The sequence below is a fragment of the Pantherophis guttatus genome, chromosome 6 (genome assembly GCF_059756535.1).
Source record: "Pantherophis guttatus breed Tessera chromosome 6, ASM5975653v1, whole genome shotgun sequence".
Lineage (NCBI taxonomy): Eukaryota > Metazoa > Chordata > Lepidosauria > Squamata > Colubridae > Pantherophis > Pantherophis guttatus.
This window is the reverse complement of record NC_142068.1, coordinates 55080271-55097953: the sequence shown is the minus strand read 5'-3', so window position 1 is coordinate 55097953 and position 17683 is coordinate 55080271. Positions and strand designations below refer to the sequence as shown.

General features: G+C 36.1%; 1 protein-coding gene across 1 annotated transcript in view; it reads right to left on the bottom strand.

Annotated features, from left to right (window-relative positions):
• Window positions 1-4638: 4638 nt before the first annotated feature.
• The window catches only part of LOC117678844 (pancreatic triacylglycerol lipase-like), a 31089-nt gene continuing 18044 nt past the window's right edge, over window positions 4639-17683 (bottom strand). Inside the window, 5 exon segments of the mRNA XM_060682960.2 lie at window positions 4639-5333; window positions 6831-6998; window positions 9074-9185; window positions 10848-10977; window positions 12464-12582. Of these exon segments, the coding sequence (XP_060538943.2) occupies window positions 5270-5333; window positions 6831-6998; window positions 9074-9185; window positions 10848-10977; window positions 12464-12582 (593 nt within the window). The 3' untranslated portion in view covers window positions 4639-5269.

Here is a 17683-nt window from a genome sequence, read left to right as displayed (position 1 = left end):
CTGCAAAGATGAGATAGCCACCACTTCCAAATAGATTAGTTGAAGTTTTGAAATAAAGAGTAAAATATTGAGAGTTGTTTTAAAAATAATTGACAAGAGTATTGTCCCAGTTTTTCTGGTGGCAGCCATGGTCACTGGAAACCAAGAAGAAAGAAAGTTACTTTCACATACAATGAAATTTCAATCTGTTTTAAAAGAGAACAATTGTAAGTTTAAAGCAGAAGATGAGAGGTGTTTGTTCGTTCATTGTTTACCAGGCATTTCAGTGGGACTGATTTTGCTCTTAAAAGTTCTCCATAATTGTATTTATATTTATTTATGCTTAACAAAAAAGACACCTTGGTGAAGTTACCTACACAGACGATTGTTCCAGAGTTACTGCATTTTGAGAAAAAAATATATATTTAAAGAAATAGTTTATTATCCTGCTGTTGAACATTGGGTGTTTTGCTATTAAGGTGTAAATATTGAGCAGGGGCTATTTTTAATATAACTACTTTAATATTTGAGCAGTTTATATAATATTTTTCCATTTTAAAGTACTTTTCTGTGTTGATAGAGATCAAATAATTATGTCATGCTGTTTGTTTAAAGTGCAATATATGAAATATTTATGTACATATTAAAATTATCTAGTTAATTACTATTCTACAGTTGACCCTACAATTTCTGCCAGCATTCCTTCTACATAATGGTCAGCGGATTTCAGACTTAGACTTTCCTTTGATTTTTAACACTGCGATGTTCACCAACCATACTTAGACATAATATGGGAAATACATGCAAAGCACATGCTGATGCATTCCAGATAGGTATATAGACCAGACTGAAAGCTTATTTTGTGCACACACACAAAATCTAAGTCTCTGTTTTCCCCAACTTCACTTAAAAGGGATGATATAGTAAAACTGCTCGTTAGATAAACATCAGTCAGTCCCTGCCAATCACCAATTTACCAGCTTCTCCAATCCAAGTGCCCTCAGTATGTGGGCCCAAATTCACAGAATTTTTAGCAATAGCTTCCCTCTTCTAGCAATGTCTACTAAGTCCACACATCTTTTGGGGTGATATATGAGGTGATAAAGCAACATTCTCCAATCTTGTGCCCTCAGGGTGACTGAAGTCATTCCAAATGCCAGTGATCCCCAAGCAGAATGTTTTAATTTGGAAAGGAGAGGGAATTGTATTTGACTTGCTTGGAGAGCACCAGGGGTGAGGAAAAATTGTGTTAAAAGTTTTGTGAAGAGATGTTAGCATAATAATAAATAAGTGCCTAACTTAATTACACTCTGGAAGGTTCTCCCCCCCCTTTTGCATTTGATTGCATGGTACCTTGTCGAGCATTTCAGTTTCTGAATATTTCAGTTAAACTGTTAACCTTTACACTTAAATTTTTCTCCTCAGCCTATAATTTATATGGTCTGCCGTCAGAAAAGGGAGGTAGATTAGATGGCATCTGCTATACTGCAAACTATAATTATTAACAGTGTTTTGCATTACAAATGCACCCTTCAAATCCCTTCTCAGAAGACAGGTAGAGCTCCTTTGAAGCATAGGTAAGACCCACACTGGGACTACTTCAGTCTGTCTTCCTCAGAAAGAGGTGTTTGTCTGGGAGAGAAGTCCTGCTGAGTGGTTCAAATGGGTTGAAATACTAGATTACATGTGAGAAGTTTGGAGTTGCATTCTGCAAATTAAAAAGAAAAAACCTCCCAAAGAAATTGCTGCCAAGCTGAGAAGACTACAGGTAGGTCTCGAGTTACGATCACAAATGAGTCCAAAATTTCTGTTTGTTAAGGTAAATTGTGCCCCGTTTTATGACCTTTCTTGTCTTTAGTTGTTAAGTGAATCACTGCAGTTGATAAGTTAGTAACCTAGGGGTTAAGTGAATCTGTCCTCCCCATGGACTTTGCTTGTCAGAAGGTCACAAAAGGTGATCCCATGACCCTGGGACGCAGCAACGGTCATAAGTATGAAACAGTTGCCACGTTTCTGAATTTTGATCACATGATTATGGGGATACTGGAAAGGTCGTAACTGAAAAATGGTTCATAAGTCACTTTTTAAAAATGCCATAACTTTGAACAGTTACTAACAAACTTGTAAGTTGAGGGCTACCTGTAATTTTAGCCTGTAATTTTCACTTACTCATTGACCACCATTATCTACATAAAAGAAATGGTCCAATCCGGACCTCCCATCTGGAAACAGATAATATAGTATTGAGGAATGTGTAAATCAACACATTATTGTAAGATATCATCATAACGCAAATGTTCAGCAAGGGAAAATCAATGCAAAAAGAATAGAGGTAAAGCAGACTTACCAAAGTACAGGCCGTATTTGGATGCACATATGATAACTTAATAAATGGCTTAGAAATAGGGGCTTTGACTATGTTTCCCTACCCATTGAACAAAGAAAGCTCTTAGCCATAATTTATGGTTTCAATTTAGAGCTTGAGAACAAACTAATATTAAAGCAGAATTACAGGTAATCCTTGAGTTATAACAGTTCATTTAGTGACCGACCAAAGTTACAATGGCATTGAAAAAGTGACTTATGATCTTTTTCACACCATCACACCGTTCAGCATCCGCATGGCCATGTGACCAAAATTCATGTGCTTGGCAACTGACTCATATTTATGATGGTTGGAGTGTCCTGGGGTCATGTGATCACCTCTGACAAGCAAAGTCAATGGGGAAGCCAGATTCACTTAACAACCGTGTTACTTAAAAACAGTGATTTACTTAACAACTGTGACAAGATTGTAAAATGCGGCAAAATTCACTTAAGAACTGTCTCACTTAGCATCAGAAATGTTGGGCTCAATTGTCATAAATCAAGGATTACCTGTAGTTGTTCTGATGTGGGCGGAGCTATCCTTTGTCATAGGATAGCTTAAAACAAATGGGAAACCAAAAGCTAATAAATTTCCTGCCATCGGTTTGTGTGTGATGGAAGGAAAAAGCTTATAACCTTTTTCAGCTTGCTATGAGGGACTAAAACAGTTTCAATATTTACTTGGTTTAAAGGCGATAGAAAGTTTACTTTTAGATCATATTGTCAAAATTAATAACCTGTTTGATATGATTTTACCTAGCATTGGAGAGATGGAAAAGTCCTTTGTTAATAGAGGGTTTTCTTTTCTTTTTTGTTCCCCTTTGCTAGTCCTAGGATATTAAATCCTAGCGAATATAGCCCTGCACCAAGGAGATGCATTACAGATTTTGGTCTAAACTACCCCAGTCCTGTGTTTCATTATAGAAGTGTCAGGGTGTTTTCAAATGTTGATAGCAAAAGCTGCATTTTTCTGCCAAACTCTATTGAACAGGCTACATCAGTTTCACAAGTCAAATGTCTCTTAATTGATACGATGCTGATCACAAACTTTGCTATGAATAGTACAGTGTTAAAGTCTGAAAAGACCCATCAATCTTACATGCACTTTGAGCATATTTTGTTGCAAATAGCATCCTAATTGATAGGCCTGATTATATGGCGAGGAGCCTAATTTATATATCACAAACTGCAGTCCTTTTGTTATTGAGGAAGTTGACACCTTTACAAGAGAACAATATATGTCAACCAAAATATATACCAATTAGGCCTTAGTGAGACAGTGAAATGAATGATTTCAGAATATGCTGTATTTACAAATAATATACGGTTTACAGCCACTTGCATTTCAAACAGCAGTTCTCTTTGTTGCTACTATTTTAAAACTGTAAGCATTGAAAAAGGTCACAAAAATATGTCCATTAGCACTGAAAGCCAGGAAAATGGACAATAATTTGGTGTTCATTTAACTTTGCATTTGATGGGATAGCTGTGAAATGTAGTTTGCTTAAACACTACCCAACAAAGTGATTGGTGCTTCACTTCATTATTAAAAGAGGGTGTTTGATGGAAACCCATTGTTAACTATGAATGCACTGATGTGGTGAGTAGTCATACAAAGCAGTTGTAAGCATGGAGCAAGCAAGAAGTTGCTTACCTCTTCCAGTTTCAAATCTTTCCTAGAATAGAACATTATCTTTTTAAAATTTTTTACTTGATTCCATTACCAAAACCAAAGACTGTTTGGAAATTAAAGGCCAAGATTAGCAAGGTGTGCATTCAAGTTAGCTGTGGAATGGGACAACTTGCTGCAGCCAACTTGCCATGGCCAACTCACCATGGCCAACTCGCCACATCCAACTGGCTGCAGGACTGCTTGCCATGGCCAACTCACCGTGGGACAGTTTGTCTCAGAACAAGAGTTACACTATTATCGAAGAAATGGTGGAATATAATAATTAAAGAAAGGATGCCAAAGAAGGGACAAAATCAAAAGGGAATGACATAAATTCAAATATTTGTTTAATCATTTTAAATAATTAAATTGAATTGTTGAATTGTTCCACAGCTAGTTGGCCAGGGCGAGTTGTCTGTGGTAAATTGGCCGTGGTGAGTTGGCTGTGGTGAGTTAGCCATGGCAAATTGCCCGTGGTGAATTGGCCAGGGTGAATTGGCTGTGGCGAGTTGTCAGAAGAGGTTGAACTTGGAACCACACTAGGATAGATTCATGTGCAATTTATATCCAAATATCCAGTAAGAATAACTTTTCCAAATAAGACAATGATCTGAGATTAGTATTGCTGATATATATTTATTTTTTCTCACACAGCCAAGAAATGTTTTAAGTCCATGGAAAAAGAAAAGCATAACATTCTAAGTACATATCACATACTTTTTATCATGCAAGTTGTCTTCGGTCTGGGTGCACAGAGCTAGCACTAAACCCGAGGACCTTATTTTAGAAATAAGATTAAGAGGTGGCCTACCTTGAACCCCCTTAGCTATTACTTTCCTTTCACCCTTTAGATACAGTGATGGATGCTCTTCTTTCACCACTACTAAGCAAAGGTGCAATTGCAAGTTCACTTCACTTTTACCCAGGACTTAGTGAGTCTTTTCTCTTTGTCTAATGCAATATAATAATTTGGACCAGTCCTGTATGCTGACAAAATATCTGGATAACCTCTAATTTTACTTGGACACAGAAGCACCAATGCTCCTAAGGTTTTGCATGTCATTTTCTTACTAGAGTGACAACAACTGTATCCTTTGGCATAATGGGAGCAAGGGCACCAAAGGAAAAGAGCTCCTATACCTTTAAAATTAAAATCCCCTTGTACCATCACTTTGGCATAAGAATATATAAGGTGCTTGAGATGTTATTTTTTTTATTAAGAGTTGCACAAAAGCTTTCTGCATTTCAAGATCAGCATGGTGTGAGTGTTTGCAGCACATCTTCTCTTACAGTTTCACTGCCGCAGAAATGGAATCTGGAAAGTTTTTAAAAAAGCAAGCATTAATGTATACATTTTGATATCACTGTTGCATTAGCATAAACTTTAGAAATTTTGTATCATCGAATCTCAAGAAATATAATTAATTCAAAATCACATTTGAGGCATTTTATATGGTGTACAATAAAATGGTATACGATTAGTTTTGTACCTTTGTTTTAATAACTTTTGTACTTAGTACAAAATTATAAAAGAAAGAAAAGTGAGTAAGAGTAAGAAAAATTGCTGATTTTTAATATTCAAAGAAGATATTTGTGGCTACAACTCTGTGCCCATCGATGTAGAAGTAAAAGTCTATACTTAAAATGGATTGTAATCAATCAGACGGTTATGCCTGCTTTTTTGCTGATCCCCCATCAAACTCTGTCACGGGTTCAAACTCTGTTACAATCTTCTCACACACCCAAGGCACCCGATTCACACAATTCAACAAAAGAACTTTTATCAAGATCAACTATGTTAGGATTCTGATCAACAAGACCTTAAATAGACTTGACTTTTTCCCCATGGTTTTCAGTGTGTCTCCTTTACATACAACTTTGTCTAACTCAGTGTAAAGGAAATTAGCTCTGAGGAACACAGTGAGGAAGGACCATTCATTTAAGTATCCAAATTAAGGAAAAGCTGGGTCCAATGGCAATAACCAATTCTGCCCTGGCACCTCCTCCTCTTCCTTATTGCAGAATGTTAGACTCTCATTCTCCAGTGAGATGAGCCTCATTCCCAAAACGTATACATGCCACTAGGCATCATGGCTGCAGAAAAAGTAGCTGGTACATCTAGCCAATGGGTGAAACTGAGGGACAGTGAGAACATAAGCAATGAACAGTGAGAGAGTGTGGAATCGAACAGCTGAGCCCTGCTCCTAGAAATCATGAACTCTCAATTCTACTTGAACCTGCTGGGCATCCAACTTTTCCTTGACAAAGAGAAGGAATTTCACGAGAAATTGATTGAGCTAGATAACACACCTCTGCATCTGTATCCAGACACATACAGCTTTTTGTAATATGATAAGAAATATGCTGAATCTGGCTATGGGCCAATTTACTTTAGCATTCTTTTCAACTCTGGTCAAACAGATGCATTGATGACTTCTTTTTTTTTTTTTTTTTGCAGTTCTTGTATAGAATCGGCTATTTATAATAGGCTGCTTATTATATAGGAGTTGTGCAATAATCAAACTTAATAGTCACTGATCACCCTTCTCTCAATGAATTTGTAGAATGTTCTTTTTAAACCAGTGTAAATTAGTGTCCATCATGATAGCTGAGAGTTTCAACCATGTTTGTCCTACTAAACTAGCTTTAGAATAATTTGGTACGTACTGTATAAAAACATACAAGCTATTATGTAAACCTTATGTAAGGCCCACATATGTACTGGTAGGACATACATTTTGTAAGTTTAATTTGTAATTAGTAAGTATGCTTCTTTTATTACTTGTTCTTGAACTAGTGAGGGTATACATACACATTCCCAGTTTCTCCATCTTGTACCGTAATCTTTGTTGCTCCTAGTCGGGGCAAAGTTGGATTTATGATAATGTTGTTCCAAAGAAATTTAACCTTAGTAATGGTTCCAACCTTAAGTTCTACATCTATTAGGTTCGTATGAATCTCACCAGGTCTGAGCCGCCCCCTTAAAATCAAAACAACATAAAACAGATAAAGTCATTTCATTACTTTTTTATATTTATACATACATGCATCTATTTTATTCCAGTCTGCACCTGGATCTTTGCTGCTCCCAGTTTGGGAAAAGTTGAGTTAATGATATCATTGCCCTACTTTTTTTAATGTAAGTTATTTTTGAGACATCAGTTTCGAAATCCACAATATATATACGGTATATTTTCAATTTTCATTAGTATTAATATTCTATGCTTTGTATGAGATATTTACTTTAACCAAGACCTTTTCTTAGTTGACCTATCTACTGAGGTTATAGTTTCTGTGAAGTTTACCAAAACGATGATGGCCCAAATGGTTTGTATAAATTTAGTACATCTGAAAGAAGAACATCTGAAAGAATACAGGACTCAAAAATTTATTTAGTAGTATATAGATTTGCATATGAATATATTGCAGTACGGTTTTTCCCCTTGATAACCTGCAAGAGTCAGATTAAATGCAATCTAAATGGAAATAATTACCTGTCATAACCATTTAATACATCCCAGTTAGTAAAACTACTTTCTGGTACTATAACATGTTATTGGCTCAGCTAAATATTAGTGAAGTAGCAAGTGACATATTTGTCTAATTATAATACAGCTTGTAATCCAAACAGTCATAGCAAATGACAAGTGGAAACTTAAAAGCATAATAATTTGGAAAATGTAAATTTAAAAATCCTTAGGAGAAAATGACAGTCATAAACACGAAGATACTAAAATGGAAATGCAATGTGCTTAAAATAATTTTTGAGAGAAATCCTTAAATAATTGAAGATCAAGTGGAGATAAATTGAATTAAACTTCCTGTAATTTTCAACCATCTGGAATACCAGAAATTATGGGAGCTGTAATCTCAACTTTTTGAAAGGACAATTTATGGCAGGGTTAATCTTATAAAAATATCATTTGAATATTTTTTTTAAAATGAAATCCAGAACAAATTTGACATGCATAATTCTATATAGTACATGAATAAATCAGAATCCAGATTCTATTTTTATTATCTGGCAAGATGGAGAATCCAATTTTAACTCATGATTTCAATATCTTTTGTTGATTTCTTTGAGAGATACTTCTAGATTGCCAGCTAATGATATATTTTGTCATATGTCACTTCTTGGTCTTAATGTTAAGAACATATTTTGTTCTTAGGGTTTTAATAATTTAGAGTTAGGTGAGTAGCACAAGGTTTTAGAATTTTTTAAATTTCATTGCTACTATTGAAGTGGTTGTAATTTCATTCCGTTATTTTATACATGTTTGCAACGGAAATAAATATTTGATTTTTTTAAAAGAAGAAGTGTTAGGTTAATACAGGAAAGTCATCAATAGACAATAAGTGAAAATACTGTCTGAAAGCATTTTACATTAAACTACAGGTTGTCTTCATTTAGTGACTGTCTCATTTAATAACCATTCACAGTTATGATAGGGATGAAAAGGTAGTTTTAGGATCAATCCTTGCATTTACAACCTTCACAGGTCTCTAAGGCAAAAAAAGAAAAGAAAAGCTGAAGATCTCAAGCATAATCATGGTTTTACTTAGTGACCACTTTGCTTAACAATCAAGTTGCCAGTCCTGATTGTGATCACTAAACGAAGACTACCTGTATCTATAGTGGAAATATAGATTAGGATTATTTATTGTTTTTATCAGTTTTCTTCATTAGAGAAGTAAATGTACACAGTCAAGGTATTATTATAGCAGAAAATTATGGCCCACATACTTGCATTTCATTTTTGTTGTACTAGTGTACTTGGCTAAATGCAGTTTGCTTTCTTGCAAAAAGGTTGGATTATAATAGAGTATATTGAATCTAAATTTAAGCAATGAATAAACTACCCTCCAAAATATTCTTGAAGATAGGGAACTATTTTTTAAAATTCTGTGGTGTTAAAAAAATGTGCATATTGTTCTTTATCTTATTTTTAAAAGAAATAGTTTAGATACACCTCTCAGATGAGGAAAGAACATCAGAAAAGTGAAAATAACAAGTATAAAATTCTACATTTAGATGTGGTAATTCTCAAAACTTACTTGAAAATTTCATATTGCCTTGTGTTCCCTCCACTCCCATACAGGGCAATATTTATGTTTCCCCAGACGCTGCTTCTTCCAGACAGTGTGACTGATGACTTGTATCTCCAACCTACACACCACCATTTGTGAGAATTTGGTTTTAGTCAAGCAAGTTTCTAGTACTAATAAAATTGACTGTATATAATAAACTCACAAAATAAGCTGCACTTTGAAGACCCAAAACATCAACTAGCTGGAATCAGGAGGGAATACCCTATTTTATTATTCACATGCAACAAAAATAGTTTTCCAGAATCCATGTATTTTATTACATATCCAAAATGTATGAAATCTGCTCATAATCTAGATTCCCCACAAGTAATGTCACAAAATAGCTTCAATGTAGCGTGGAGGTAGAAAAGCTGTAATATAATATCAGTCGTCACATCATATTCTCCCCCTCCCCCCTCTTCCTCCTCCTCCTCCTCCTCCTCCTCCTCCTCCTCCTCCTCCTCCTCCTCCTCCTCCTCTCTTCAATTTCAGATAGTGTCACTGCAAAACCCGCTGAAGGTAAAAATGTAGATACAGTAACTGAAGATTAAATCAGAGCCTTTATGTTGTTCCATGAAGCTGATAGGTTTTTGCTCAGCCTTGTGGTCTCTTATGAAGTTAAAAGACAGGCTCCTGAGCACTGTTTGCATTCATTTTTTCAATGAACCTTAGACTAGGGTTGGGGGGGCAGCTTCCCTAATTTTGCTTCATGCCTCTGTAAGAGGCATAGAGCATCACCCCAATTCTACCTCTTAAAGTAATTGCATAAGCAGATATTCAGCACTTCATCTATAACTGCTCCTTGCCGATACATCTGATAGCTTCCTAACTGATGTCTATGAAGATTCTCAGTCATCCAAGCCATGACTGTGGTCAAGAAGCAACTGGACATTCTGTGTTTGTTTGTTTGTTTAAACGTTTTGCTTCTTATCCAAGAGCTTTTTCAGGTCTGACTGGATGATGAGGAATGGAAGGATTTACATTCCTTGCAGACAGTTAGCCATTTGTATTCTTTTAGAGAGTTGTTGAGAACACTTGGAGATTTATCTGTGTCCTCAGGGTCACCTGAGTAATGCAAATGGATGTGGAGCCTTCTTGGAACTGCTGAAAATTCCAAGTTCTTGAAGGCTCCACATCCATTTGCATCACTAAGATGACCCCAGAGGATACAGATAAACCTCCAAGTGGCCTCAATGACTCTCTAAAAGAATGCAAATGACCAGTTGTCTGCAAGCAATATAAATCCTTCCATTCCCCACCATCCAGTCAGAGCTGAGGAAGCTTCTTGGATGAGAAGCAAAACGTCTTCAAAGAAAAACAAGAAAGTCCAGTTATATCTTGAAAAGCAACTTTGAGACTTCCTACCTGATGTTTAGCGATCTAATCTGCAGAAAAAAACATATAACATGGCTAGCTTTCATGGCTAGGGAAGAGCTAATGTTAGACATTCATCTTCTCTCCCAGGAACAGGAGAGGCCAAGCAAATTCTCTGTCTGTCTGTCTGTCTGTCTGTCTGTCTGTCTGTCTCTCTCTCTCTCTCTCTCTCCCCGCCCCATTTTTATCCAAACCAATCTTGGTTATGCATCTGGGAGGTAATATGGTTTTCTCCTCTCACAGTGGTAAAAGTACTTATGTGTGTGTGTGTGTGTGTGTGTGTATACACAAGTATATGCAAACACCAACATCCACAGTTGCAAGAAGACAAACATTAATAGTTTCCAATTCCCAGCCCCGCGCTTACGGGTAAAATTTTTGGCTTCTCCAGTGTTCAAATAAAGCTTAGTAAATTGAGAAGTGATACTGTCTTTAAATCGATCTGCATAATGACCCATAGGAGGACATCCAACTGCTGGACAGGGGAAGCAGCTGCCCTAATAAAAACATATAGAGAGGAAAATATTCAATCCTGTTCATTTTCTTTACGTTTGTTGCTAATTATGCTGTCTTTTTCTTTTCCTGTCCTTTGTACTACTAAATGAGTAGTAATTTTCCTTGTTCAAGACAATAAATTTTATGCCATGTTACAAGAGATATATATTTGTGTATTTATTTTTTTAAAAAAACATAATCAGATTATTAAACACTCTCCCTTTTCAGCTGTACAAACTTTAAATGTATCCTGAAAGTTCAAAATTCAGCATAATTCATCTTTTCTAAACCTTCATTATTCTTCACCTCTATCAATTGAGAATGTCTCTCATCACCAAGTTTACATTTTGTCCAGCTGTGACAATGTTTACATACTATTAATGCAAACAAAGTCATATTATATATTAGAGCTGTTCATTGTAAGCCTGCAAATGGCACCTAGATACCTTAAATCATTTCCAATTTCTTATATGTTTGTGTGGCTGCCCTGTACAGCTGATTCTGGAAAAGAGGCCCTTGGTTTGTAATGTTCCCAACTGATGCAAAATGCCTATCCAAATCCATGCATACCCCAAATCACATTTTAAATCTTTGAATCCAGATCTCTGCAGAGCTGAATTATGGCATTCTTGCCTTGGATCTTGACAAAAAAAAAATAACATGACACTTAACTTAAGTGTTTAATAAAGCCTACAACCCCTTTTCAAAAAGAGTGCCAAAAGTGTTAGGTAATTATTGAAGAACTATCTACAGTTCAAACTAACTTGCCCATGTACATTCTGTTTCTAGTTTGATGGTTTTTCAGTTAATTCATTCCTGGACTAAGAATGTGGAAAGATCTGTCACAAAGAGAATGGAATTTAGTATTTTCTTTTTCTTAGCAACTTCTCAAAGAAGATGATTTTTTCCTAGGCTCATGTGGTGACAAACCAATTTGATTTGAGGGGATTCTGAGAGATGCAATGTGCATACTCTTCCCATGCCCCAAATCATATTTCCATTCTCAGAATCCAGGTTTCTGCACAGCCCTCAAAATAAAAATGATATTTATATTCATATAATTTGGCTGTACACATCTGAGGCTCAAATCTGGATGCTCGCACCTCCTGTTGTTCACTCTGCCAAATAACTGATCATCTTAGTTTGCAATGCATCCAATTGGACAACCCATAAATTGCCCCTTGACTGCCAAATCGGGATTAAACATGCAATTTTGCATTTGTGTTGAGAGCAGGTGCAAATTGCAGTTAGCCATTTTAGCCATAATTGTAAATTACACTTTGCTGGAAAAAAAAGAGAAAGTCACTGATTAAGCAATACCCATAAGGACTGGAGAAGGGCAAAGCAGAAGAGAGATCATGGGAACAGAAGCTCTTGTAAACTGATGGTCTCATATATTTTTTTTAATCCCTTGTATGCTGCGCCAAAGAAAAAAGTTAAAACACTATAGTCTTCTATTAATATTTTGGGATGATGCAAATAACATACTTTTTCAAATAAGTTGTATGCTCCACAAGGGTAACCCAAAAATCCATCTGGAAATATAATGCTATCTGAATAATACTTATAGCTCCGTAGGTGGTTACAGGCCACAAAGTCACGGGTCCCTATGGAGCAGAAAGAAATGTTAGAGGCTATACTTCTTGACTCTTCCTATCAAGTGCTTTAAAGAAGATTAAATTAACACTTACCTCCTTAGTTCCCGAGCAAGGCCATTCTCTCAACTTTTTTCATCACTTTATTACCTTTGCCAAATGTTGAAACATTTCTTTAAAACCTTTCCATGAGAGGTTGGACATGTATAATACTTTGGTTGGGAGAAGTGCAGTCAAAAGATCAGTAGCAGTTACTAAAAGTAGTAGTTTAAAGAAGAAGCATTCTTGAAATTGATATTTAATGAATTAAAAGAGATAGATTGAGTGAAGTAGCCCATTTTGAATGTATTAAATTATCCTATTAGTAGTATACTATGTTAGTAGTAATGAAAGTTATAGTGAACAATTAATTGCATGATTAGTGCTTCTAAATATTAGACTTCTGGAGCTACCCTGTTTTAGAAACTTTTCATTTTTTTTACTATGTTCTCCAATCCAGTATATATATATCACTTAATAATTAAGATAGTTTTATGCTAACAAAGGAAAGATTTTTTGACAATTCTACACCTACTTACTGTCTTTGATTTACCAGAACAGTCATGATTTGGGAAGAACATTGTGCCTGAAAATGCTCCAGGAAGTCTCACATGTGAGGATAAGCAATATAGACAGCAGACTGGCACATGGATTGGGTTGTCCCTGAGAATAAAGCTCATTTCAGGAGGTTCCCCAATTAGCCAGATGTGATGTGTCCATGAACTTTCTCACCACTGGATAAAGAAGTTGTCAGCAAGAGATTGGGGGAAGAACAGTCAAAGTATAAATCTGAAACTGTTAAAACAGGATGCTAGAAGCTGTAGTGTGCTCTGAGATTTAAGAGAACTTAAATGTTTAAGTCAACAGATAACAGATTAATAGAGTTGAAAGGGATCTTATAGATCATCTGATCCAACCCCCTGCCTAAGCAGGAGACCCTACATCAGTTCTGACAAATGGCAGTCCAATCTTCTCTTGAAAGTCTCAGGTGATGAAGCTCCCACAACTTCCGAAGGCAAGCTTGTCAGATATAAATGCCTTATTCTCCAATGTGTAAATAGTGTACAGACAGGGTATCAGGGGTTAACTTATTCTTCACTTCTTAATGTATTCATAATTCACCACTCCCACATATAGCTCCACCCATTGTATATATAAGGAGCTACCTACACCATTTCCCCTGCTTCTATCTGTGAATATTCAGTGAATATAGAATGCCTAATGTAAATAAAAGAATATATAGTTAAATCTTTAACTCTTGTTGATCTTATTGAGTCTGATCCTGAAAATATTGCAACAAATTGGTAGCAGAGGATGGTTGATTGACTCAATAAAAAAAGCTTTAAAATGTCTAAGAAAGATAGGCCCAACACCAGGGCCTACAGCAAAGAAATGGAAACGGAACAAGAAATAATCAACGAATCCACAAATGCAATTTCGAGAGAATCCGAAGAATACACCACTGAAGACGAAGAAATAATTGATGACCAGGAGGAAATCGAAATAGAAAATAACGAACTCAGGTCAGAGATATTAAAACTATTAAAAAGCCAGAAGAATGATGAAAGCCTCATCGCGAACCTCCAAGATATGCTAAAGAACAGCGGAGCAGCGAGAGAGAAAAACATCACCAACGAAAAACCCAAAGATCCAAAAATAGTGAGTAATATGACTGCGGAGAAAATCATTACAAAGAAGAAAAACGATGATCCCGCGCAAAAATTTGAATGGCGGCCATCTTGGTTTCAACCGGCCTCCAAGATGAACGAAGAAGAGCCAATCAGCAAGCTCAATTCAAAATTTCTGGCGCGAAAAATATTATCGGACAACGAAAACGAAAAGGAAGATTCAAACACCTCAGAAGAATCAGAACCAGAAAGCGAGGAAGATCCAACAAAACACCAAATAAAATCAGCGATGAAAACGCTCTTTGCTGCATTTGGGCCAAAACTGAAAATTACTAAAAAGACACCAAAAAAGCGAACGAGCAAGCCAATGCCTCAAGACCTGCCCGCTCCCATCCTGACTACTAGAGCGCTGACGCCGGAACCCAGAGAGCCCTGCCGATACCGCCCTACGCCGCAGACCGAAGCAAGCACCAACGCTTTCAATAGAAGAGGAAGAACAGCCACCGTCGCCAGAACCCCCAAAGTCGAACCAGAGACCGACTCATCTGAAGAGGAGCAGAGCGAGCGGGCCGCAATGAGGAGAACCTTCCACGACGACGCCGAAGAAGAAATGGGCAACGCGCATGCGCGAAACTACGCTGACGATCCGGGAAGACATGAACAGGAGAGAAGATCATGCAGACTCGTAGCGAGCATCCCCATGCCGTTTTGCAATTTTCTGCATTTACGAGACCACGGACTACCTCAGGTTGTAAGTAATGGACCCAATAATGTCGGAAATTTACCCAGTGACTTCCCAAAACTAAGGGTTGATGGCATTAATTTACAAGAATGGTATCAACAGCTCCAGGTTGTCTTCATGAAGGAAAACTTACTGTTTTTTATCACTAGTCCCCCAAAAAGACCTTGGACACTAAAAATAGATTGTTTACACCATAGAGCTTTTTTCTTAATAATATCTAGTGTGTCTCCTGCAATGTATCACAGCATTAAGCCAAATTTGACTGTTTCAGAAATTATTCAATGCATGTTTAATTTGTTTCACAGTGACAGTGTAGCCACCACCACAAGGATATCTAAAGACTTCTTTTCATCTAGGATAAAACCAGGGGTTTCCATAAGTGAACATTTAATATCTTTGAACAAAATAAGGGCTGAACTGCATTTGAGGGGGGAAGTGATTTCAGACCAAACAATGAAAAGTGTCATTATCAACTCACTTGACCCATCATGGGACAATTTTATGTCACATTTAGACACAATCAATCTAGGGTATTTATCCATAGAAAGTCTATCTAACAAATTGATAACAGAAGATAATTCTAGAAGGAATCGTTCTAACAATCACACAGAACATAAACCATATAGGAAAGTAGCTTTCCAAGAAAAATATAGTGGAACATTTAAATGTCATAATTGTGGATCCAGGGAACACAATAGAAGAGATTGCCCAAAATTCTTAAAAGAAAGATATAGATCAGAATACAGAAACAAATACGATTATAGACAGCCTTCCATAGAAAGGCATAGATATAGGAGCCCACCAAATCACAGAGAGAATAGAGGGGGCAGAGACAATTCAAAGGATAGAAAGTCTGGTTCACTGAATGGATTAAATAAACAAGACAACACTAACACACAACAAAGTGAGAACAATAATTGGCTTATTGATTCTGGAGCAACTAATCACACCACTAATAACAAAAGTATATTGTCTTCATTTGCAGAAGATAAATTTGTAATTAAGGTAGCTAACCAAGAAAAGGTTCAAGTATTAGGTAGAGGAAATGTAACCTTGCCTGGTTTAGGAAAAATAGAGGGGGTATTACTAATACCTGAAATACCTCATAACATATTAAGTGCCATAAAACTAAGCAGAGATTCTGACATTAACATTGTCTTTTCAAAAGGAAAGGCAACTTTGGAAAAGAATAAAATAAATGTAGGCACTGTGGTGACTAAAGGAGGACTACCTTACCTAATAACAAAAGAGAAATGGTTACATAACATTGATTCAAATATGGAAGATTGTATTGAAATAGATGATGAGAATGTTAGCAACAGTGACAATGATGAATGTAAAATATCTCATGATCACACAGATGCACACAACGATAAGAAGCCAAAGATAGGTAAACCAATTCATGATGAGTGTGCTCACATATTGCATAGGAAGTTAGGACATGCCAGTTTTCCTGTAGTGCAAAAAATGACTGAACACGCAGAAGGTGTTAAAATAAAGAATTGTGAAAATTATCTGGAATGCTCAGTATGTAAATCTACAAAACTAAAAACTAGTCCCAGGCCAAGAAAATCTACCAGATCAACTAACAAAATTTTTGATTTAGTACACATGGACTTAGTTGGTCCATTAACTCCATCAATCACTTATAGGAAACGTTACTTCCTGACAATAGTGGACGATTATAGCCGCTATGGATTTGTTTACACATTAAAACACAAAGATGAAACATTTCAAAAATTTAAAGAATTTTACAAACGCATAGAAACACAACACAACATCAAAATAAAACAAATTATGACAGACAGAGGATGCGAATTCATGTCTAAAGAATTCTCACAATGGTTAAAAGACAAAGGAATGTTACATTACACATCTAGTCCATTTTCTCCGTTCCAAAACGGGATTGCAGAGAGAAAAAATTCCACATTACAAACCATGATTAGATGCACATTGGAAGATGCTGGCTTAAGCAAACAATTCTGGTCGGAAGCCTTACATTATTCAAATTACACACAAAATAGAACATGGTCCAGCATTATAAATAAGACACCATATGAAGTGATGTATAATAGAAAACCAAAATTAGCACACATGCATATATTTGGAGTCACAGCAGACGTACACATACCTAAACAATTAAGAAGAAAGGGAGAAAATGTGTCCAGGAGACTCAGATTTATGGGATATGAGACTGGCACTAAAGGATACAGATTCATTGATAGTAACAACAAATTTATAGTCTCCAGAACAGCTGTGTTCCATGAACAAGCTAACTGGTCTAAATTACATCTTAATGAGATATTCCCAAATAAACATGAAGATACAAAATCTCATGAGAAAGGGACTATAGAAAAACAAAATATCAACAAATATAAAAACAAAACCAAAACTTGGACAAATAGCCAACTCAAAATAAAGACAGATACACTAACAAAAAAGGAAGCAAGATATTTGCATGATAACGATAGTAAACCCGAGAAAATCATTAGAAACACCAGAAATCAAATGCCAAATAAATACAAGGATTATGTAATGCACATGAATGGTGAACCAACAACACCCAATACATACGAGGAAGTGTTAAAACTTCCTCACGAAGAAAAAGAAAAATGGGAATTAGCAATGAAGAAAGAGATGGAAAGTTTACAAGGACTAAATGTATTTACACCTGCATCTGCACCTAAAGATAAGACAATTATTG